Source organism: Equus quagga, chromosome 22 (assembly GCF_021613505.1).
Source record: "Equus quagga isolate Etosha38 chromosome 22, UCLA_HA_Equagga_1.0, whole genome shotgun sequence".
In the NCBI taxonomy this organism is placed as follows: domain Eukaryota; kingdom Metazoa; phylum Chordata; class Mammalia; order Perissodactyla; family Equidae; genus Equus; species Equus quagga.
Window position 1 is genome coordinate 6,265,257 of NC_060288.1, and position 25,467 is coordinate 6,290,723.

Below are 25,467 nucleotides of genomic sequence, written 5' to 3' on the forward strand. Positions count from 1 at the left end.
TACTGGTGCCGTGCAGGAAGAAATTTCTCCCGTTGTCTCTATCTCTAAGAGTATCTAGTGTCCTCACATGCTCCACCCCCTGGCAAACTCTTCTCAGGAAAGGATCTTATAAATTCTTTCACCCTAAGGAGTAACTGACCAAGAGAATTTCCCTTTCAGAGGTCTTTTCATATTAATAAGAGAGAAAACCTTTAGTAAAAAGCATGCTTTTAGGGGCCAGCCCTGTTGCCCAGTGGTTAAGTTCACGTGCTCCACTGCAGGCAGTCCAATGTTTTGTCGTGTTCGAATCCTGGGCGCGGACATGGCACCACTCATCCAGCCACGCTGAGGCAGCGTCCCACATGCCACAACTAGAAGGACCCACAACTAAGAATATACAACTATGTACTGGGGGGCTTTGGGGAGAAGAAGGAAAAAAAATGAAATCTTTAAAAAAAAAAGCATGCATTTATAATAATGGAATTTTAAGGAGAATTATTTTTTTCTTGGGGGAATGTATCTTTCTATCTCCCTCAAATCACATGTTACATCATCCTTAAAACAGCAGGCTGGACAATGGTTCTAACAACATCTCTTGATCCATTGTTCCTCCTGGTGTGCTACAGCCTCTGAAGCTTCACTGGAAAAAGACTCCCGTGGGAATGTTTCCAGAAGGGGCTCCTCAAGGTCCTTTTAGGCTGGTGAATTAGGTGAGAAAGCTACCCTTGGAAGAGGTGGTAGTGGATGAGTGAGGGGCAAGTCACTAGGGGAAACAGTGTACAGAGAAGACGTGGTGGGATTTCTGGCCTGGGAGTGAGAAACCATTTCAGTAGGAAGGTATTATCTTTTGTTAAATTCAAAATGAGAGGTGAGAACCACAGTGTAATGAGTATCCAAGTAAGCTTGACTGCAACTAGGAGTGAATGGATGAAGGTAAGGCATCCAGGATTTAGGCTGAGATTGGTGAGTAAATGCCAGTGGGCCCCCTTTCCAAGGTGCCAGGCATATTAAACGAGGCAGGCAAGGCAGCTTAAAGAATCCTTGAGAATCTGGGACCTCTACACTTTTGTTTATACCAGTCCTGCCATCTGGGATGCCATTCTTCCTTTTCTATGCCTTTCTGAGTACTAATCATTTGGTAACACTCAACTCCAATTCCCATCTTCATTAATTTTTTTCTGATCATCCTCACCTGGAAGTGCTTTCTTTTTCCTCAGAATCCAGCTGTCACTGATGCTCATGTCCCTCCTTCTGCCCTTATCACTTGGCGGCTCTTTTCTCGTGTTTAAGGCTTGCCTTCTAGAGTGGAATCGGTTTGAAGGGAGTTAGATGTCTGATAGTTTGGTATCTCCCAGCAACTAGCCTGGTGCCTGGCACACGGTTGTGTGCACTTAGTGCTGAAAGATGAATGAGTAATTGGTGCAATAGGGCAAGCATTCTTTCTCAGCCATCCTCATCCAAAAAAAGGACTCGCCTGAGGAATTTCCCTGGGATGAATGACAATGAGATGTGGAGAACTGGCTAGCCAGTGACTTGCTCCCTCTGAGCAAGCAAGGCTGGTGCTGGGTTTAATTTAGGCTGCTCTGCCTTTCATTCTTTAAAAGGACTTTCCCACGACAGACTCGGGACCTGAAGTTCTGTGCCATTAGCACCACTACTGGGAGACGAGTGGTGAGAGATGCAGCCTAGTGTGCGGGCCTCTGAGCTGGTTCTGCTTCTGCGCTGGCAGTGGAGCTTTCTGCAGCCCTGGGTTTGACGTTTTATTCTCAGCTCAACAGATGGAGCGTGCCCATGTAGACTGCAAACTCTGGGCTTTGTTATGGAGGTGTGAGTTTGCATCTACGAGTGAGTGGACTCAGGCTGGGTGCATGTGACTAGCCACATGTATGTGATGACTCTCTTTGGGGGAAGGGTAGACATCTGAGTCTCTGAGTTTCCGCTGATTGTGTGTACGCATCTCTGAGTTTGTGTGACTCTGATGGTGGGGCGTACTTATCTGCATGTGTGTGTGTGTGTCGTGTACGCATTACACTTGGTCCGTCTGTGTGTGTGCCTATATGTGAGGGCTCTCCTATCTGAGTTTCTGCCCTGCTGGGCATGTATATCAGGGTTTCTCAGCTTTGAGTATGTCTGGCCGTCCAAAGTAAATGTAAGCAGCTCTCCATCTGGTTCCCAAGAACCATGGCTCCTTCTTGTCCACAGACCCTAACCTTGGCACCGCATGAAACACATTCCAATTAGTTGATTGGCTTCTCTTTCTCCTTCCTGAGAGAGGGATGAAGGAACGGAGGAGGCCCACACTGCTCCTCGTAAGGACTCTTTGCCTTCAAAATGCCATTTCTTCTTGGTACTCTGTGGTCCTCATAGGGCCCTGGGAGCCACAAGAGCCCTGGGCCTTAAGTGTCCATGGCATCATTTGGAATATTTTAATGGGGTCCAGAAATCAAAAAAGGAAGACCCTTTTTAGAAATCCAGGGCTGTCTCCTACTGCCCTCACCTCCCAGGAGAGAGCTGACATTCTCAGCGCTGTTTACATTCTTTTCCTCCTTGCTTCCTGTTCCCCACCCCTTCCTGGACCTCCTCATTTTGGGCTTGCAGATAAACTATGCCCTATGTACAAAGCCGTCCTTCCTGCTCTGGGGGAGCCCAGCCACATCCAGACTCGCCACAGCTCAGAATTCTACCCTCCTTCACCATTCTACTTCTATACCCTCCTTCACTACGGGATTAACCCTTTTATCTCCTTCAGGGGGTCAGGGAGAAATCTACTACTTTCCAGGAAGCAGAGGAGATCAACGTTAATGACCTGTTCCAGTCTCCAGCCCTCCCTGCACCTCCATCTGCCTACTCTCCACCCCCAAACCCTTCTCCAGCAGAGAAGGTAGAAGCTGCCAGACGAGGCCAGAGGAGAACATCTCCAGCCTGGAGACCAGGAGCACTGGCCTCTCTTCCCAGCTTATCACTCCGTTTCCTTTGTCATCCGGAACAGTCTCCTCACTAAAGCTTGACAGCATGATTTTTTTTTTTTTTATTGAGTTATTGATAGGTTACAATCTTGTGAAATTTCAGTTGTACATTAATGTTTGTCAGTCATGTTGTAGGTGCACCACTTCACCCTTTGTGCCCACCCCCCACCCCACCTTTCCCCTGGTATCCACTAAACTGTTCTTAGTCCATAATTTTAAATCCATCATGTGAGTGGAGTCATACACAGATTATCTTTCTCTCCTTGGCTTATTTCACTTAACATAATTCTCTCAAGGCCCATCCATGTTATTGCAAATGGAATGATTTTGTTCTGTTTTGCAGCTGAGTAGTATTCCATTGTATATATGTACCACATCTCTTCTTTATCCATTCGCTTGACAGCATGATTTGTATAAGAGACATGATCATCCCAGCCTCCTTTTGCTGCCAGTATCTTGCAGAGCACCCGTGAAGCAACATTTTCACAGCACCCCAGGATTGCTGGGAACAAACTCAGGCCTGAGAAAGGCGGGATGTGTGACCCAGGATTGGGAGGACAGAGGATAAAATTGTGACTATCTTACTACTGGTGGGAAAGGGCCTATCTGCTCATGGGAGCTGGGTAAAAGGTACAGCAGGCTCTCATCAAAGATGTCACCTTGGTGTCCCCAAGAAATGCCCTTCCTTGCTTTCTTTCCCTTCTCCATCGTGAGATAGCCACCCTACCCAGTGTCTCTGTCCGAAGCTGCCTGCTACAGCACTGGCAGGACTGCTTTGGGAGAACAAAGTGAAACCCAGCTCCCTCTGTGGGGCTGGGAGCCCCCCACTCGCAGGGTCCTAGTCATCTCTCTATCAGCATGCCCAGTGTGGGCACTGGCACAGAGAAAAGTGTGCTGGGTGGTGACCGCAAGGCTGGAAGCCCCAGGGTGCCACACCACCACCAAAAAGGTCCTCCTGTGATGGCGGGCTGAATGGCAGCCCTGAGGATGTCTCCTCCTCCTCCTCATGTTTCCCGTTGATCATGAAAGGGGAAGACAGTCCCATCCCGCCCAGAAGCAAAATGCCTTGCCTTCTCTTGGGATTAAAAAAAGGCATTTTTCCCATCCATGACTTCTCCAAAAACAGGAAACACTTCCCTTTCCCCCTGCCACAGCCTCTCTGCCGGCATCTGGATCTTAACCACTCCCAGACTTGATTCTATCCTGATGGGCTTTTGGCCACCCAAAAGAGACAGTGGGGCTTGACTTCCTTCCTCTTCCCAGGCAGAACAGCTCCTTGCTCCCATCTAATCATGCTAAGCATTGGCTTCCCCGTTGGAGGAGAAACTGTCCTCATTGTTTTGCTCTCTTCCTTTCCAAGCACCAACCACCCTTCCCTCAGAACCTGCTTCCCCGGGGGCAAGTGTGAGTTCCTGTGAGAGAAGGGACCCGAGCATGCTTAGCTTGAGTACCAGCCTCTTTTTGAGCCAGGTAGGCTCCAGCCTTGCTTGAGCTTTCCTCCCAGGGAAGAGTGGGGGAGGAGACCACAGATCCAATGGCGGATCTGCCTCTTCCGTGCTGCCTCCTTCTCCCAATAAAAGGGAGGGGTTGCAAGGATATCACCCAAAGCAGTTTCCAGGGGGGACACAGAAGGCAACCAGAGAGACTTATCTGTGGGTTGGTGAGCACACTCTCTTCCTCTCTCCTTCCCCCACTGGCTTGATCTCTCCCCGACCTCCCTGGGAAAAGGTGACTTACTGAATCCCAAGAAATTCTTGTCTGGGCTCTGGGTGGGGTGTGTGACCTTTCCGAGCCTCTGGGGAGCAGCTTCTCCAATAGTCAAGGATTTTAATGGTCATTCAAAGAGCCTAGAACAAGGATTTCTCTTCCTACTTCAGGAGTGAAAGAAACATTTCCTGGTCCCTTCTTCCATTGATAACTGCGCACTAAGAGAAAAGGCACTGCTATAAAACCCTAACTGTTCTCCGTTCTTTGCCCGGATAAGGTTCTTGTCCTCGGCCAGTCCGTAGGCACCAGAGGACCTTTTATTTCCCAAGAATGGAGGCCCCTTCTCTGCCTCCCCTTAAAGCTCCTTTCTTTGGGAAACATCAGATGTGTAGACAGTTGGCCAGGCTGTGGTAGAGAAGACAGGCAAAGCCTTAGGTCGAGGGCTCCTTTTCAGTTCTGGGGGTGGGGCAGTGGTCCATTCTGGGACCCCCGACAGGACAGACTGGAAGGTGGCACTGGCCACATCCTGGCAGGGAATGAGGAGAGGTGCTCTGGAAAGGCAGCCAGCTTCAGGGGTGCCCACGCACGTGTTAGGAACGGGCCTTTACCGTGTGATCATGGCCAAGCCTCCGATTCCTCTCTGGGCCTCAGTTTTTTAATTCAGTAAAATGTTGGTGTTGGATTTGATCTTTAAGACCCCTTTTAGCTCTTATTCTGTGCTACCACTATCTTATCCCTCTGGCTAATTGTGACAAAAGGAGAAACAGCAAACACCAAACCAGATGTTCAGAAGCCACACATACGCATGACATTTCAAAAATGGAATGGATGATCACAGAAGGCTCTGGAGAAGAGAGTCAGGGTATAGAGAGGGGAAAACTTCCACCTAAGTTTTGCTCCCTTCCAAGAACTTTAAAGCAAGAGGGAAAGATTATGAACTGTAAACTGTAACACCTCTCACGCATGTAGTCTTGGGTGAGGTACAAGCCTCAGACACCTGAACTCCCCTGAGCTCCTTCCTACCCTGTCGCATAAACACATGCACAGACACACACCTACATGCACCCAGGTGTGATGCGCAGAGGACCGACCACAAGCTACGACTCCCCTGGAATTAGAACTTCTGCACACCAGGCAGCCGCTGCCTCTGCTGGTTCTTCTGACCACATATTCTGAGGCACAGACCATCACAGACTGCTGTGCCCTCTGACACAAGAGGACAACTTGCATCTTGGGGGCCCCCACCACACAAACAGCAGTCTGGGGGCCTGAACTCAGTTGATTCAGAGGCCCACATTCACCACCTGCTTCCAAGGGCCAAGAATAAAGGTCACATGGGGGCCCAGGGCCAGAGTAATGCTCTTGGGGCAACATATGCTTCTATCCAGAGTTGGATGACCTCTACAGACCAGGCAGCACTGGTTCCCCTGGGGCCAGTCATTAGGACAACTTCCCAGAGCAGCAGGTCACTTGCCTCCAACCCCTGGCTGGTCATCAAAAATGATGGCAAGAGAGTAAATGGGCACATCGTCTGGGGAGAGCAATTTGGCAATATGTTTTAAATTTGCAAATGTATATGCCTTATGATAAAGCGATTCTATTTGCAGTAACTTATTGTATACATATACTTAGATACATGTGAAATGACACGTGTGCAAGTTGTTTATTGCCACATGTATTAGTGAGGTTTGGAAATAAATTAGGTGTCCATTAGTGGCCAACTGGTTTCATAGATTATGGTATATCCATACAATGGAATACTAAAAAATGGGACGCTTTTGTGCTTTGGTATGGAAGGATCACAGATACGTATTGTGAAGTTAAAATAAGCAACGTGCAGAACAGTGAGTATATTTTACTACTATTTGTGTAGAAAACAAAGGACAAAAACATATATTTGCATTGACTTTTTTATATATAAAATATTACTGGAGGAAAAACAAGAGACTAATGGAGGTTACTTTGGGGAGTCGAAGAATGGGATGAAGGCAACTTTCTACTACACGTATTTTGTATATTTTGATGGTTGAGTAATGTGAATGCATTACTCAAAAGATTAAACTAAAAAACACAAAAGTATGCAAAAAAGAGAATAATCCCACAGACCAAAGTGGCAAAAGAAGGAGCCGTTCTCCCTGCCCGCCCTTGGGAGGGGAGGCCACACTGAGCAGGAGAGGAGGGAGGGGCCCGCGCAGGGAGCAAGCGCAGCAGGTGCCTCGCGAGCTCTGCTCGCGGCTCATAAAAGCCTTCACTAACAGGGCCTGGACTTCCTCTGCTCACAGTCTCCTTTGGTTATTGGCCTAACCATTTTCCAAACTCGTGTGGTTTGGGAAATCTTGTCTTTTTGAAAATGTAAACATTTTTACACACTTCCTCAGAGTAGTGAGGTCACCCCTTAAAGCAACGACATCCTTTGAAGTTGCTTGACTCTCTGGTACCCATTTCCCTTCCCCCACTGATTCTGATGTCCTGGAAAAAAATTGCTGAATGGCATATATTTGTTTCAGAGATTATTCTTGCAGAATCTTATGACATTCCTTTGAGATAATGGCAACACTCTGGGGTGTTACAAAACCCAGCTTGAGAGTGACAGCCATGATGATCAGCAAGAGGCTGCAGCCAAGATCAAGGCCAAGTGGGGCCTGCACCACTCAGCATGATGAGGGGTGAGGGGAAAGGCCAGGCCTCTTCACCTCCACCCACTAGACATTTCCGTGGATCCAAAGGCCTGCTTGGGATACTGCATGGGCATGGAAGGCATTCAGTTGGGAGCCACTGACAAACTGCTCATGAGTGAGCTGCTGGGTCCCTGGGAGATGAAACTGGTTCTTTCTCCTCAGGGATAATTTTAGGTCCTCACTTCCCCTCCAGTCATTCTAACTCCCAACCCCTGGCTCAGCCTCCCAGAGGGATTGCTTAGACCAGTGACTATACAGCGTTCTTTTGAAATATAGAGCTGTTCAAAAGAGATGTGCTGGGGCATGGCCCTGGAGGCATTTTCCATGATAATTTTTTCCTCTTTTGTCCCATTGTTTCAAGGGAGGAAGCAAGGCAGCTCAAGGATCAGGTTCTGATAAGACTCAATAAAGGTATCATATCTTCCTGACCCTCAATGTGAACCCAGGGGCTTATTTTCCAGCCTCACCGCCCCCCCCCCCCCCCCCCCCCCACCCAATTCGAGAGGAACTGGCTGAGAGATTGGGAGAGCTTGGCTGACAGCACCAGCCTCAAGTCTGGGCGAGGGCAGGGTAAGGTGGCTCTGGGCTTCTTCAGGTGAAGGGAACTTCTGATGGGACTGAGTGAGAGACTTCAGGAGGCGTGAAAATACCAGGCCTATCATCCCACCGACTTGAAGATGCGACATGCAAATTCCCCAACTCAATGTCTTTTCATTTTTAAAAGTTCATGAACGAAATCTTCGAGGAAGTAGAGAGAACATTGTACCATCGGGAAGGTGATGGGATATTTGTGGATAGCTGGAGGAGATGGTGGACGGGCCTCAACCTCAAACGCGTTCATTCATTTTTTTATTTTTTATTTTTTGAGGAAGACTGGCCCTGAGCTAACATCCATGCCCCTCTTCCTCTCCTTTATATATGGGACGCCTGCCACAGCATGGCTTGATGAACAGCGTGTAGGTCTGCACCCGGGATCTGAACCAGCGAACCCCAGCCGACAAAGCAGAGTGCGAGAACTTAACTACTATGCCACGAGGCCACCCCCATTTCATTCATTTCTAATATGTCTTTACAACAGAAGAATTTTAAGAGAAGGGTCCTATCTAGAAATTTTCTAGGTGGAAAGGTGTGTGGAAGGGACAATATGAAGTGGGGAAGACGGAGAAATTGAAATGCTCAGCATCCCGGGCTACATGAGCCAAATTGAAATTCAAATAAGCAGGTAATGATAAAGACTCCTGAAAATGGGAAATTTCTCTAGTAGCTGAAAAGAAAATTTAAAAAAGATCAGAAAACTGGAGGGGCAGGGAGGGTAAGTGAAACAGAAGAAGGGCAAGTGGACAAATGTCATTGGAATGAGGTCTTGGGAGAAGAGAGGAGACTGGCTGCCCTCTGTTACTTAACCTACAGTATCTTAGGGGCCACGCTCAAGCAGTAGGGGCCAGGAGGGTCGTTTTGCTTGGGAGGGGTGCCTTTTTCTCTGTCAGGTAAGGGGTGCAGGTCTTCCATTACCCCTCCCCTAGCGTTGCTGCTGGACCTCCCATGGAATATGGTGCAGAGTTACAGGAAAGCAGTGCCAACCGAGCGCTGTGCTGAGTGTGGAGCTGGTCACAGCAGGAGGGGGCACATTGTGGCTGAGAAGTTGGGGCGTCCGTTACTCCAGATTTGGCTAAAGGAAAAGTCAGACATTCGTCTCACTTCCCTCCCTATGCTCCAATCCCCCTTTTGACGCCAAGGCGAGACTATCGGCCGCTGCCCCTTTAAGGGCAGTCACTCCTCCCCCCCACCCCAAGCGGTGGCACCCAGAGGGTGGGGGGGAGGCTTAGCGTTCTCGCCGGCGCCCGGTCAACTCGAGAAGATGGCCCAGGCCCGGGGAATCGCTCCCACGCCCCACTACCTCCTCCCCTGAGCCGGGTGAGCTGGGAGACCCCCTTCCCTCTTTCTCTCCCGCCCCACGCGCGACGTGGGAATGGCTCCGTGGCCTCACGGAAACAGCTCTCTGGCCTCGTGGCCGGGTGCCCCCACCCTGGCGCCCAATACCGCCAACACCAGTGGGCTGCCAGGGATGCCGGGGGCGGCGGCACTGGCGGGGGCGCTGTTGGTGCTGGCCACTGTGGGAGGCAACCTGCTGGTAATCGTGGCCATCGCCCGGACGCCGAGACTCCAGACCATGACCAACGTGTTCGTGACTTCGCTGGCCGCGGCCGACCTGGTGGTAGGACTCCTGGTAGTGCCGCCGGGGGCCACCTTGGCGCTGACCGGCCACTGGCCCCTGGGCGCCACTGGTTGCGAGCTGTGGACTTCGGTGGACGTGCTGTGCGTGACGGCCAGCATCGAAACCCTGTGCGCCTTGGCGGTGGACCGCTACCTGGCCGTGACCAACCCGCTGCGCTACGGCTCACTGGTCACCAAACGCCGCGCCCGGGCAGCCGTGGTCCTGGTGTGGGTCGTGTCCGCCGCGGTGTCGTTTGCGCCCATCATGAGCAAGTGGTGGCGCGTGGGGGCCGACGCCGAGGCGCAGCGTTGCCACTCCAATCCGCGCTGCTGCGCCTTCGCCTCCAACATCCCCTACGCGCTGCTCTCCTCCTCCGTCTCCTTCTACCTTCCGCTTCTTGTGATGCTCTTCGTCTACGCGCGCGTTTTCGTCGTGGCTACGCGCCAGCTGCGCTTGCTGCGCCGGGAGCTGGGCCGCTTCCCGCCAGAGGAGTCTCCGCCGGCTCCGTCTCGCTCTCTGTCCCTCGTCCCGGCGGGGCCGTGCGCCGCGCCCGCGGGGGTGCCCTTCTACGGCCGGCGGCCCGCGCGCCTTCTGCCTCTCCGGGAACACCGGGCCCTGCGCACCCTGGGTCTCATCATGGGCACCTTCACTCTCTGCTGGCTGCCCTTCTTTGTGGCCAACGTGGTGCGCGCCCTCGGGGGCCCCTCCCTAGTTCCCAACCCGGCCTTCCTCGCCCTTAACTGGCTAGGCTATGCCAACTCTGCCTTCAACCCGCTCATCTATTGCCGCAGCCCGGATTTCCGCAGCGCCTTCCGCCGCCTGCTGTGCCGCTGCGGCCGCTGCCCGCCCGAGGAGCACCTCGCCGCCGCCTCCGGCCCCGCGACCCCTCCGGCGCCCCTGCAGCCCTGACCAGCCCTGCGGAGTCCGGGCAGCGCCGCCGCTTGACGGGTAGGTAACCGAGGCGAAGGAGCCGGCGCTCGGGGTCAGGAAGCATTCGGCATCTCCTGTGTCAAGTTTTTGAGCTTGGGGTTCGGGGGGAGAAGATGGGGATGGGGAGAGTTTCTGCACTGGGAGAAGCGGGGCCGCGAAGGAAAGAAGCAAAATGGGACCCACGGCCCTTTCCTTGCCCGCATCCGACCCGCTCTGCCCCAGGTGGAAGCGAAAGAGGCGGCGGCAATGGCTGCTGTGCCCCTGCCCAGCCCGCCCGGCTGGTGAGCGCGAGTTTTGGTTTTTGAGCCCAGTGCTTTGGCCGCCCGGATTTCTTGCCGCCCCTTGGCCTGGTTTTGACTTGCCCACAAGCCTAGAGGCCCTCCCGAGCCCTCGGCCTCGGCTCTGGGTTCTTTGAAGGGTTTGATAGCTGTAAAGGTGAGAATCCGTTCCGGTACGAAGGAAAGCGGGAGCGAGGAACTGCGAGCGGCCGTGCTTCTCCGGCAGGAACAGAGCTGTTGCGGTTGGGAGTGGGTTTTTTTGGCTGCGTGGAGCCCGAATACTTTTGTGTAATTTCTTATGCTTTTCAGGGTCCCTGACCTCCACCCCTGCCCTCCAGTGCCCCTGTTCCCACCCTGTGCCCCCTCACCCCAAGATATGTTATCTCCGTTTTTCAGGGCTTCCTGGGGAATTTCTTAGACCTTGAAGGACAAGAAACAACACTCCGTTGATCCAGAACCTTCGGAAAGCCTCTGGCCTCTGTTCAGAATGAGCCCTGTGGCGTTTCCCAGCTGGAAAACTCTGCCCTCCAGAACCTGATGACTGGGCCATGGGATGGGGTGGGGGAGTCCTTCCCAAGTGGGTTTTCACCATCCCCTCTCTCTCTCTTTCTGGGAGAAGTTTTCTAAACCCCACCCCTGAACTTCACCACTACCTCAGCAGCGGAGCATCTGAGGATCTGGCTGTGCTCAGCTGCCCCCGAGAGCAGCCCGGCTTGCTTCGGCGGGGCACCCATCACTTTGCTCACTGGTGTGCTGTGTGCTTAGGGTGAAGAGAGCACCTCTCGGCCCATTCCTTCTGTCGCCCAGACCTGATGAACCCCGGATGCTCTCTGGGCTTGGCGGCCCAGGCTGAGAGCAGAAAGCTAGAGAAGGTCAAGGTTTGGGGTTTTGTCCCTGGCCCCCTCACTTAGGCTCTCTAAGCACCAGCCTCCCTCACTTTACGCGCAGAACAGCTCTGATCTACCTCACAGCAGTGGCAGAAGGACTTCTTCAGGGTTCGGGGGCCTCTGGGGTTCACAGGAAGATGAACCATTAGAACGGATCCCTTCTTTTCCTTTTAAAATCAAATTAATAAATATTACTGAATGCAGTTCATCCATTGCCCTCTTTTCTCTCCATTTGTTTTCTTTTCATAATCCACTTACTCCCTTCATAGACCTGGCTTTTGACAGAGGCAATAAATTAGGACTAATCCTTGTCCCTTTCTTCCTAATCCTCTTGAAACGAAAAATGAAAAGTCTGTTTGTGCGAAGGGGAGGGAGCTTGAGTATTTCACACTCCTGCCTCCCCACCCTTTCCAAAACTTCTGGAACCCAGTTGCAAAGACATGCTACCCGTAGGATTTAAGCAGAGCCCCCGCGGGAGGATTGGGTTTGCTGTGGCCAAGATCAGGGCACGGAGAGCGTATGTCAGCTCCCATGCTATAAGCCAGGGGTGGATTTGTAAGATCCTGTTACCATCAGGAACCAGTTTTGCTCATTGCTGTACGCGTGTGTGTCTGGAGGCACAGACCATTGTTTGTGTTGGGCAAATGTCTTGGGTTATAAATATATTCTGATGTTTCCCATCCTTTCCATAGCCTCTACGGTCCCACTTTCTTTCCTGGGCTTCATAAATCTATATTATCCTCTTGAAGTAAAACTGGAGTTACAAGATTGAGCCAGTTGATCGTTTTTTTCCATATTCCAATTTTTATGAAACTTATCAGGCAGTTTCCTATGGAAAGAAAATTTCTATGGAAATCACTGGGTCATTTTGCGAGTTCTTATTTAAACTCCATGAGCCGCGAGCATTGTCCAGGCTGATTTACAGGAGAGCCAGTAAATCACAAAAGTTTAATGTACGGTGTGACAGCAGTATACAATGCATTGGCTAGGTTCAGGGGCTCCAGAGTTATAAAACTGCGTTCTGCCCTGAGGATAAGCTCGGTGGATTTCCACATATGGGTGTTCCCTGTGAGTTGGACCTGGCCTACACTGCACTCTTTTCTCCAGGAGCCCAGGTTTTATTTCTTAGGATGTTTGCATACCAAAGATGGCTTTCTCCTTTTCAGTCCAGAGCAGTGTGAGATCTCTAGTGTCTGAGGTGCGGAAGGTTTCTCGGCAAGGAGTCAACTTTTGAACCCTTAGTGGAGAAGGAAGTCTTGCTTTCGCCTGGGTATGAGGGCCTCCTCTCCCTATCTCCGGATATTTTCCCAACATCACTGAGGAAAGTTGCCTAGTCAGTCCTAGGCAGGAGAGAAGGATGATTTTTCGGGGGGGGAGGGGGACTGGCTTGTAGAATTGTCCTTGAACATTATCCAGGAGCTCATACTGCTCGACACACTCCCATGTGTCAGCTGTCAGACTCCTTCGGAGTGTTTAGACTTGCTCTGCGGCTGTGGACTCCATCTGCAAATTGTCATCGGTGCATCTGACAGATGGAGAGGCAGCCACTCTGGTCGTTTCTCCAGCAACTTGTGGCCAGGTGTCAGGCTGAGGGAGATTTACATCCTTGGATGGGGAGCAGGCTGCTTTTGCTAGCACGAGGCCTGAGCGCTTGAACTCTGGAAGACAAACAACCATCCTCTGAACCTAGAGATGTGAAGACTTACAGACCAATGAGAACAAAAGAGCCTGTGGGACCCCTGGCCTTGCCAGAGTCTGTTAGCAGGAGCTGGGCATGGGGCAGAAATGGCAGGGAGAAGGGGGCTGGGTTGGAGGAGAGAAAATGAGGAGTGACTGAGTATTCCAGAGGTGGCTTACCTTCTGCATCAGGTGGACCTGCTAGGGAGGAGGCAGAATTAGGACAAGGAGGAGGTCGATAACAGACTTTCTTTGGACCCTCCCCATGGTAGATTCTTCTGGGGAATGGTGGTAAGTGCAGGCTGTGGTCCTCATGGCAGTCATGGGGCTAGAACTCCATACCAGCTTCATTCTGGAACCCTCGTAGAGTAGAAGCAGCTTCTCCCTCTCTTCCGGGGGGCACAGGTGAAGGCCATGGAAATGGTATTCCTTTATGTTCTATCCTAAAAGCCAAAGATCCAGGCTCCCCTCAGGCCTCTTGGGGGAGCATGTCCGTGTTTGTGTGTCTGTCCAGAGGAGAAGTGGGAGCCTGCAATGAGGAGTACTGCTAATACTCTCCCCCACCCCCATGCAGAAAGCCCTGGATAGTCTGCCTCAGGCCAATTAGGGGGCAGCATCATGCGTAGCTCAGTGTAATTAGCAGAAACTCCAGACGGCCATCTGATCTTTCATAGCTCGTCCTCTTATGAGATTGAGGAAGATCGAAATGCTTTCCTTAGTTCTCTCGTCTATAAAGTAAATGGAGAATACACTTTTCTCTCCTCTCTCACTTTTAGAAGGGGAATGAAGGTGACCAGGATAGCTGGCTCTCAGAAAGCCCCGTGAAGTCCTAGACAGTTTGGCAGCTTCAGCGTTTGCTCCACGCAAGGCATAAGTGGTGCTTGGCGCCCCCTGATGGCGATGTGAGGTACAACAGTTGTGGACCTGTTGGTCTGTTGACTAGACACCGGCTGCGAAAACTTCAGTTTTCACAAGGCCACGGACTATGGGAGCTGAAAGAGACCCTAGAAATGATTCAGTCTAATCCTTTGATAAGATAGATGAAGAAACTGACTTCTAGAGAGGGGACTTGTGAGTAGCCAAGATTACTTTAGTAAGTGAAAAGCAACACTATGGTCGGTAGTATAAGGATCACAGAATTCAGAGCTGGAAAAACAATAAGAAAGGGAGAAAGGAAGGAGATGACCATTTATTGAGCGCCAATAAATATGACTATTAGCAAATATTTTGTTGTAGTGACAGCAAGTAAAAAATAAGAGCCTTGTACAATTCAAATATGTGTTGCTTGTGTTGATTCTAACTCAGTCTACCAGACCCCAAATTTTGTTTTCTTTTCTCTACACACACTGCTAGTAATCAGTTACGTGACATTGAGCAAGTTATGTCGCATCTCTGATAAACTGTCTGTGAAACAAATGGAGATTCTATTATCGCTCTACTCAGCTCATGCAGACAGGGTTTGAAGAACAAATAAGAGATTGCATGTAAAACTGGTTTGGAAATTGAAAGGTCTCCTCCAGTAAGTGGCGTCGCTAGAGTGTGGAGCTAGGAGAAGTCCACGTCTTCTGGTTTTGATCCTTGGGTAACCCTGCTTCTATCGACAGCCTGGATCTTGAACCACTTGTCTTTGGTCATGGAGGGCAAGCCCTGTCTGGTCTTCCTTCTGCAAGTTCATACCCACCTCAGACTAACTCCCCTGGTTTCATATCTGTGTCACTGTCCATCTTCCCCTCTGGCTCTGTTTTCACATTTAGACCCTGGTCTGGTCTGTGCCTGACATTTCAGTACTGGTTTGGATCACCCTGTCATTGCCCAAGCAGCATTTATAATGAGCTAAATTTGAATGATGGACAGAAGGTTTAGGACTGAGGGTACTTCTAGATGTAAGGGCTTTATGGTACGTTATGGTAGCGGTTCATGAGAATGGGGCCCTAAGGAATCAGAAGAAAGAGATGGTGTAGCAGTTGCTACAGCTGCCGTAACAAATTACCACAAACAGAAACTCATTCTCTCACAATTCTAGAGGCTGGAAGTCCAAAATCAAGGCGTTGGCAAGATCATGCTTGCTCTTGCCATGCGTGAGCTCTAGGGGAGGAATCCCTCTTTGCCTCTGGTAGCTTCTGGTGGTTGCTGATAATCCTGGGCGTTGCTTGGCTTGTAGCTGCATCACTCAAACTTCTGCCTCCATCTTCCCATGTGTCCAAATTTCCCTCTTCTTATAAGGACACCAGTCATTGGACCAGGGCCCAACTTAATTCAGTAGGCCGTTGTCTCCTGCAGGCAGAAGTTGCATCCATCCTCCATACTTCCCCTCTCCTTTTAGTAATAGAATCTGTAAGTTTTAGCTGGGCACAAGGCCTTGCTAACGACATACAGCAGCCTCTCTTGTAGCTAGGTGTGACTGTGTGACTGGGTTCTAGCCAACTGAAGTGTGCAGCTTCGAGGTCGGCCATCAAAGGGAAAGGGCAGACCCTCCATGTCTACTTCTCCCCTTCCTACTGGCTGGAATGCAGGCGTGATGGTAAGAACTGACCCAGCCACCTTAGGTCATCAGATGGCAACCACGTGTTGCAGATGGCGGAAGAACCAGACGGCAGGAGGCTGGCTGGCTGACAGTGTGGAGGCGCCGTTTCAGCCCTGGGCCGCTTGTGCTGAAGACGCTGAGATGAGAGAGAAATAAACTTCTATCTGTAAGCCACAGTTATTTTAGCCTTTTTTTTTTTAAACAGCAGCTGAATCAAACAAATACATCAATGAAGGGATGATAAAGAAGATATTATTGGATGGGCACCTGCCTCCATTCTGTGATGAATGTAGGTTGGGCTATGAAGCTGCCTTGCTCCGGTACGGCTCAGGGCACCTCTGATCTCTGGGAACTGGCATCTCTGTAGAGTCTGAGTTCATGTTGCCCCTGAGACCACCAGCTCCATCTCTGACACTGGTTTGTGTGGGCACAACGATCTGTGAGTGTGTTAGTTTCCCAAGGCTGCCACAACAAATTCTTACAACCTTAGTGGCTTAAAACGACAGAAATGTATTCTCTCAAAGTTCTGGAGGCAGAAGTCTGAAATCAAGGCATTGGCAGGGCTGGCTCCCTCCTGAGGCTCTGAGGGAGAGGCTGTTCCACGGCTCTTTCCTAGCCCTGGCGGCTCCAGCCCTTCTCGGCGCTCCTGGGCTTATAGACGTATTCCTCCAGTCTCTACCCCTGTCTTCACTTTCTCCCTGTGTCCCCATGTGTCTTCTCCTTCTCTATCTCCTTTAAGGACACATGCCATTGGATTTGGGGCCTGTCCTAATCCGAGATGATCTCATCTCAAGATCCTTCCCTTAATTATATCTGCAAAGACCCTTGTTCCAAATAAGGCCACATTCTGAGGTTCCGGCGGACATATCCCACTACAGTGAGAAACACTTGTGAATCCTTCAACTGAGAGTTCTGGTCTCATAAGATTATCATCCATTCCAGGCAACCCTCAGGGCAGGGCTGTTCTCTCTAGAAGTTCTCAGACTCTGTGGTAGGCAGAATTTTGAGATGACCCCCCAATGACCCATGTCTTGTACAATCCCCTCCCCTTGAATGTGAGTGGGACCTGTAATTTGCTTCTAACCAGTAGCACATGGCAAAGGTGATGGGATGTTACTTCTGCGATTATGTTGTTGTATTGGCAGAGGTAAAGGGATTTGGAAGATGTAATTAAAGTTCCTAATCAACTGACTTGAGTTAATAAAAAGGGAGATTATCCTGGGTGGGCCTGACCCAATCAGGTGAGCCCCTAAAAAGAAAGTCAGAGGTTGAGACAGAAGAGGAAGAGAGACACTCTTGCTGGCCTTGAGGAAGCTACTCACCCTGAGTTCTACAAACGGCAAGGAAATGGGTCCTGCCAATAACTGTGTGAGTTGGAAAAGGCCTTTGAACCTCAGATAAGACTGGGGCCCTGGCGGGACATCTTCATGGCAGCCTGGTGAGCCCCGGAGCAGAAGACCCAGCTAACCCATACCCAGACTCCTGACACGTGGAAACTACGAGATAATAAATGTGTGTTGTTCTAAGCTGTTAAGTTTGTGGTAATTTGTTGCACAACAATAGGAACTGAATACAGACTCACCACACAGATCTACCTCAGGCTGCTCTTTCTAACAGGTCTTTTCTGCTGGTGTTTTTAAAGGTTTCCAATCAGAAACCAACTACAATAGGACCTGATCTGCCCTGATCTACTGCTCTCTCCAGAGGCCCACCGGAGACTCTTGCTTGGGGGTCCCGGGAAGAGAGTGCCCTGGGGCTCCATCTCCCTCACCCCTGAGGGGATGACCACTCATTCTAGGTTTCCTTGGCCCACACACACCTTCTAAGGAAATTAGGAGGTTCCGGTTCAGAAGCCATTTGCTACGGTTTTCATTTCTGAGCTGCCAGTGAGGCACCCCACCGTATGACACAGAGGCACAGCAAGCGTAGTTCCCAAAACCTCTTTAGCAAGAAACAAGACGGGAGATTCTTGCGTCTGCTGTGGGGCCTCCCGGAGGGGAGAAGGGATGGGCGGAGAGCAGTGGGAATGGGGAGCTTTGCATCAGCTCCGCGCCCCGCGGGATCTCTGGTTGCTCTTCCAGTCAGTGGATCATGTGAGTGAGTCCTTCCTCTACGGCCTCCCCTTGGGCCAAGTCTGAATCTAACTGGTGCTGGAACACTCTCCCAGAACCACAGGGAGGGAAGCGGGGGTGGGGGGTGGGGGGGGATAAGGGAGGCACAGGCAGCTGCTTTTCCAATGGAGGAATTCCTACCATTTCTGAGGAAAGAGAAACATATGGGGCCAATGGCGAACTTCGCTGCTCTAGCAACGTCAAGACTCAGAGCCCAGCTGTGCGATGGCTTCCCCCTATTTTCTGAGGGAAGAACTAGTCTTAAGAGCAAACTACTTCTTACCTTTGACCCACTTTCATGCCCATCCCTTTCGCAGGTTTGCTAGCTACCTGGTATTGATCAGCGTGCTCTGGCGTTGGGCTTCTGAACTTGCAGAATGAAAACTCTTTAAAAACCCTGCCTTCGGTTTCCTTTAACATTTCTTGCAAGCTGTTGTATTGAAAAATATCTGTTTCTTTAAAAAACAATACAGAGGTAGACAATTTACAAAAATAAGTGGAAATTATTATTGATACATAAGGTATTGTTTAAATTAAGCAGATATTTTTCGAACCACTCCTGCCTAGTAACATCTCCCCCCAGGGTTGGTGTGGTGCTGGTATTTTCTTTTTTCTTCATCTTCTTTTTTCTTTTTACGAAGACTAGCCCTGAGCTAACATCCACTGCCAATCCTCCTCTTTTTGCTGAGGAAGACTGGCCCTGAGCTAACATCCATGCCCATCTTCCTCTACTTTATATGTGGGACGCCTACCACAGCATGGCTTGCCAAGCAGTGCCATGTCTGCACCGGGGATCAGAACCAGCGAACCCTGGGCCACCAAAGTGGAACTTAACCGCTGCACCACCAGGCCGGCCCCAGGTGCTGGTATTTTCATGGAGGACCTCTGGGGAGCCCACCCGTTAGTCACTGCTGTAGTCAGGCCTCCTCACTTCTTAACCGGATTAACTAAAATAGTCTCCCCTTGGCCTTCCCACCTAATCCTGGCTCCCCTCCAATTCATCTTTTTCTAAAACATAAATCTGACCATGTCATTCCCTTTCTTAAAATCATTCAATGGCTTTCTAAAGCATTTTGGGGTAAGACTCAGACCCCTCAGCATAAAGGCCTGCCTACCTTCCTAACCTGATTTCCCATCACTCTCCTCCCCCATACACTGTTATTCCAGCCACACTTAAATTCACTAAAGAACTCATTTTTTCTTTGTCTCTGTACCTTCACACAGACTGTACCCTCTGTCATCCATCCAAACACAGATTGTACTCTCTGCTCATCCAACCATCCATCAATCTATCCACCCACCCATCCATCCACCCATCCATCCGTCCATCCATCTATCCCTTCATCCATCTATCCATCCATCCCAGCAATAAGTTTTTATCGAGTGAACAGACTTGATATGTCACAAGGTAAAACTGACAGGGTTTGCCAGTGGCTTGGATGTGGGTATAAGAGAGAAAGGGAGAAGTCAGGGATGAGAGCAAGATTTTTGGCCTGAGCACTTGGCAGAATGGACTTGCCATTTACTGAAAGGGGGGAAAATGGTGGAGGGATATGAAACTATGAGTTAGTTTTTGGACATAGTAAATTCAAAGTCTATTATTTTGGACGTAGTAAATTCAAAGCCTCATTATGACGTTTCAGGAAACAAAGGACCACGTATACTAGAGTGGTCCCATAAGATTAGTACCATATAGCCTAGGTGTGTAGTAGGCTATAACATCTAGGTTTGCGTAAATGCACTCTATGATGTTTGCACAACAACGAAACCGTCTAACGATGCATTTCTCAGACCCTATCCCTGTGGTTAAGTGACACATGACAATAGTTATTTATTGGACTATCAAGTAGGCATTTGGATTTCCAAGTCTGTATGTCAGGAGAGAAGTTGGAGCTGGATATATAAATTTGACAGATGGATATTTAAGCTCATGGAAGTGGATGAGCTCACCTACATGGTGACCATAGATGGAGAAGAGAAGAATTCAGAGTATATCAAATCAACACATTGTACACCTTAAACTTACACAATGTTATGTCAATTATATCTTAATAAAGCTGGAAAAAATAAAATTAAATATCAGTAGGCATGGGGAAAAAAAAGAATTCAGAAAACGGTGCCCTGGAACATTCTAACATTTAGAGGTCGGAAATAGAAGGAACCAGCAAAGCCAGCTGAGCAGCAGCGGCAGTGAGGTGAAAAGAGACACAAAGCAGGCAGCGTCCTGGACGCCGTGGGAAGAAAGCGTCTCAAGGAGGAAGCCATTAGCTGCGTCACGTGCTGCTGAAACATCCAAGAGGAGGACTGAGAACAATGGTGATTGGATTCGACAGCACGAAGGTCTGTCATTTGTGACCTTGATAAGAGCAACTACGATGGTGTGGAGGTGATGAAATGCTGATAAGAGAGGGTTCAACAGAATGTGGGGAGTAAAGAAGTGGAGATAAAATACACATAAATATAAAACATTCTTTCAATGGCTATTGCTCTGAAGAGGATCAGAGGAGATGGTCTGGTTGAGGATCCTGTTGTCATCCTGGTTAATCTCGGCGCCCTGTTTCCCAGAATCCTTGTTAGAGCCCAGGTTAGCGGAACTTGCCTAAGATTTGAGAGGTGGAAATGAAGCAGCGTCCATTAATACCCGAAGGACTTCAGGGTGAGATACAGACGCAGAGGTGGTGGGTAAGTTCAGGCGTGACTTTAGACTCTCCTCCACTCCACGCCCAGCTCTGCTTCCAGACTGTTGGCCTTGCGGACTGCAGGAGCACCAGGACCACCACCAGACCCTTGGCTGCAGAAGCACAGACATGAGAGCTGCACAGAAGCCATGCCTTCCCACAGACCTCTCCAAGCGTTCTCCCTTCCCAGTCCCGTTTCTGCAGCTGGATGTGTCTGGCTTCTCAGATTTCCCTGCCAGCTCCAGTTTGCCCACCTGCGAGGGTGCTTCAGGCAGCCTGATGAATGAATTTTCTCTGATTCTCCAGCTCCCTCCTCCGGACCTTCACTTCCCCAGCTCCTCCTCCAGTTGTGTGAGGTCTAATTCCTATGAAATCGGCATCACTCACAGCAATTCTGTTTCCTTGGCTGAACCCTGACTGACGCATGAGGTAATAGCTGGAAAGGAGACATGAGGTCAAGGGAGCATTGTTTGTTTTTAAGATGGGAGTTTCACTGCCTGTTTGTAAGCTCAAGAGAACGTTCTGGTAGAGAGGGGGAACTGATGGTAGAGGAGAGAAAGGACAATTGCAGGAGCAATGTAGCCATGGCCCAGGGCACAAGGGGAAAGGCTGGACTGAGGGGTGCAGGAGAGGTGGGCTCAAGCGTTGCACTAAGAGAAAAGACCGAGTAGGTAGGTACCTATGCAAATAGATGGGTGGTTATGATGGGAACATGTGCAAGTCTCTTACGATTGCTTTTATTGTTTCTGTGAAATAAGTACCAGCAGCAGTTGAGACTACTGGGAGAAAGCGTTGAATATTTGAGGAGAGATGGAAAGGTGTGACATAATTGTAAAAATTTGTCTTTTTTGGCTGCCTAGCCTGTGGACTTCTTTCTAAGGTTTGGAGAATTCTCCATTTTCTGAGTCTTCGTGGCGGGCAGAACCCACCTCTGCCAAGTGAAGCTGCAATGCCCAGACCCTCACTCCTCCCATCCTTTAGCTAGAGCAAGAGGAAGGGCCAGAGGGTCACGTGAGTAGGCTCAGCCAATCAGACAGAGACTTCCCGTCTGTAACTCGGAGCCCATGAAGTCAGGGAGCAAGGACGTGGAGGATCCTTTCGGACAGCAGCGGCTGTGGCAGCAAACACCCGTGTCTGGGACCCGCAGTGGCAGCAGGGCCAGCAGGGGAACGTGAGGGTGGAGCCAGTCACAGGGCCGTCTGTTGTTCAGCGGTGTGATCCTCCCCAGTTTCCTCCTGTTGTCTGATCGTGATCATGGCGGTGCTCCGGCTCCCAGCTCTCCAGCCTCCCGATCAATTGTGTGAGCCACCAGATACCCTTTTCACAAATCCCTCTTAGGCTGAAATCAGCCAGAGTCAGTTTCTGTGGCTTGCAACCAAGAATCCAGACTGATACTGACAGAAATTAGCGGCTTGGGTCAGCTAAGTTTCTTCTTTCCAACTTCTTTCTTAATGCCGTTGGCGTCGTTTTTGCGGCTTTCCTACATGTCAGGGGCCAGTAGCTTCTGGAAGTTTTAGGATCATTTCCTTATAACTGCATGGCTAGAGAGTAGTGAAAGGCTCTTGTCTGCCAGCTCTAACAGGACTCTAGTAGGCCAGGTTTGAGCCACATGCCTCATCTCAGAGCAAGCACTGTGACTCAGGATTCAAGAACCAAGGTTGGGCAGTTGGGTGGGGTTTGTTACCAGAAGGAATAGGAAAAGGATGTCTGGGCAGACTTAGTGAAAAACCAACACCTTCCACCTGTGGCTGCTCATCGGCCCATTCTCTTTTTCTCAAACATGTAATTCCAAGAATGGTTCCACCTAACCTAATGCAATTTTTCTACATGCAACTAACAACTCACTCTCTCCTCCCCAAAGGGAACAACCCAAAGTCACATCCAACATCCAGCTCAGAGTTTAGGATCTCTGGGTGAGGTGCATTTTCTTCATCTGAAAGTGGCTGCTCATGATACTGCAGCTTATGGACTAAAAACGAATTTAACCACTCCCCATGCACCCACTGTTCAATGCTGGGAGGAAAACTGCTATAAAGGCCCCCATTTAGAAAGGCGGGGAAGTGGAGCGACACACAGTGGTCACTGGTCCAGAGCACATGCCGCATCTGTGTGGGCACGGACGTAAGATGCAACTGCTTTTTGATTCACATTCTTAACAAAGGAATGAGCTCTTTGGGTCAGCTGATAACCTCCCCTTAGGAATTTCCCTTACCCCTTGTCCTCCTTGGCTAAGCCTGAGAGGGGCTATGGGAGGATTGCCCTGTGGGGGCCGTTCCACCTTAGCCGCCAGCTTCTGTGAATATGGTTATCAGAACCTGGAGATTGTTTGTGGGCTTCAACCATCTGGGAAAAAAAACCTTAAAACTCCAGTTTGTTCAAATGTCAGTTTTATTTCAGGAGGCCTCCCAAGTGTCCTATACTGTAAACTCTGTAGTCAAAACTTCTTGCGTTTGGATCTCAATTTTGTGATTTCTGTCTCTTTACAGGAGGCTGAGGGATATACCCATTTCTGTAAACCTCACACAGTTCTGTAAGGTTTGTGATCCCCATTTAAAACTGCATACACTGAAGTGGAGAGGTTTTAAATGACTCCCCTAAGACCATATAGGTGCTAAGGGGAAGAGCTGAGAGGAAAAGCCAGGCCCACTACCTCTGTCCACTACACCATGAGGCTCCAGTTAGGGGGGTGGGTCTCGTGTCTGAGTGCTGGGGCCAAGAAGGGAGGCAGGGAAGAGCTCAAGGAACTACCTTCAGGAGACGCGGAGGGTCACAGGCGTGTGCTGGCTGCTTTGGTAGGCAGGAGTTTGTGGCTCTGGGGCTTCAGGAGAACGTAACTTTGGCATCCACACAGATGTCATGTGGTTGTCAGGGTGGTTGCCAGTACCTGCGGCAGTGGAGAAATGCTGAACCCAGGTGACATCCTAAGAAACAGATGTCAGTAAGAGGGCCAGGACTGGATGAGCATGAGAGTGTTATCCCAAAAGTCATGCAAGAACTCCCCAGGAATGGCCAGAAACAATGGGGGAAGACTGAGACAGGCTAGTGATCCTCTACCGTATAGGAAAGGACGAGTTATTCTAGTTCATATAACCATCTTTGTACCTGGGCTGGTGAGAGATGGGAACTTGGGGCCACAAACCCTGCATCCCCACTTATTGGCTGGCAGGCTCCCAGGGAGAGCCTCTGGCACAAGCCAGCCACCCCCTCCATTACTCCCCACCTGCTGTCACTACGTAGCCTGGGGCAGTCAGAGAAGAGCCTTCCCTGCTTCCCGCTGCTGCTGAGACAGCAATGGGGCCCCTGGGTGTTTAACGCGGTTGGAAGTGCAAGGCCAACAAACATAAAAAATAGCCTTTAAAAATAGTTTTGAAGACTTTGGAATGGATGATGCGGTGAATACTTGCTGACTGCCTTCCAGCATCCTTTCTCCCCTCTCCCATTTCTAGCAATGCCTGGGATCTCTTTTAGGGAACCCTTCTGTCCATTCCCAGCTGTGCAGTTTGGGAGGGGTTGACACCACACTCAGCTCTAGGTGTTGGTTTAAACTCACCGGGGTATCCCATCCTCAGCTGTGGGTCACGGCTGTAAGGTCACCTGTAAGGTCAGCTGTAAGGTCACGGGTGGGCCAGTGACTCACTGCAGCCCAGAGGAGGGAGAAAGGAGGCTGGGGGCTTCAGGGATGGAAACTTCCTCAACCTTCCAGGGAGCTAAGAGGAGAGCCGTTCTCTCTTCCTCTGGATAGTAAGGGTGTGATGTCTGGAAAGGCTGCAGCCATTGTTTCAAAACATAAATACTTTTTGAATGAGAAATCTATGCACGTGGTTTAACCTTTCCAAGGTACAAAGTGGTATACAGTGAAAAGCAAGTCAGCCCTCTTTTCTGTCCTTGTCCACCGACCACCCAGTTCGACTTTCCAGAGCTAATCACAGTCGCCTGCTTCTTGTCATGGATCCTTCCAGAAATTTGCTATGCATATACATGCAAATGTATCTTTTATTTCCCCTGAAATCTGCTCCACTTTGCTCTCTATTCTGTACCTACCTTGTTTTTACTTAATGATGTATCTTGGAGATTTTTCCACAGCTGTACACATAGCCTTTAACAGCTGCATAGAATTCCCTTACATCGATAGTGCATTATTATTTTAAACACTCCTTCAGTAATTGGCATTTAGCTTTTTTGCAAATAAAGCTGCGACATAAATTCCTCAAATATGTACCATTTTGTGCATCTGCTGCATTGGCTTTTGCTCCTGTGCTCAGAGTCAGCCAGAGAACAAAGCTGAAGCTTCCAGAAGAGCAGAGTGAAGGGAACCACAGAGAACGAAGCTGGAACCCTGATGACAATGTGACACTCTGGACTGAACCGCGACTGAAATCAGATGTACCCTGGCCTGCCCAGTTATAGAGCCAATAAATGCTCTCTCTTTCTCCAGCCAGTTTGACTTGGGTTTTTTATTACTTGTAACATAAAGAGTTCTCATTGGCACACAGGTTAAAATTCTCACAACTAAAATGTGAAGAAAGTGTCACGAAAATGACATGTAAATTTGGACATAGAGTATCTTAAAATATAAACATCATGGAAAAGAAACCGGAGGGAGATACACTAAAATGTTCACTGGTTATGGATTGATCGTAGGAAATCGTAGGAAAATTATAGTTTTTTTTGAAGTTTTGAGGTTTTCTACAATAATAGGGATGACTTTCCTAATCACTTGTCTCAAGGTAGGCTCCCTGGAAGGGCAGCCTGAGACAGGAATTTGGGGCACGTGGTTTGCAGAGGGAGGGCCCTGTAGGAGGAACCTGCCAGGGACTGAGGGAAGCAGGACTGGGAA

At 49.8% G+C, this 25,467-nt stretch overlaps 1 protein-coding gene across 1 annotated transcript; it reads left to right on the top strand.

The window, feature by feature from the left end:
* The first annotated feature begins 9,054 nt into the window (after window positions 1-9,054).
* On the top strand, window positions 9,055-11,640 carry ADRB3 (adrenoceptor beta 3). Its single transcript, XM_046648690.1, has 2 exons — window positions 9,055-10,493; window positions 11,150-11,640. The coding sequence occupies exon 1, from the start codon at window positions 9,300-9,302 to the stop codon at window positions 10,452-10,454; it is 1,155 nt and encodes a 384-aa protein (XP_046504646.1). The 5' UTR covers window positions 9,055-9,299; the 3' UTR covers window positions 10,455-10,493; window positions 11,150-11,640.
* Window positions 11,641-25,467: the final 13,827 nt, after the last annotated feature.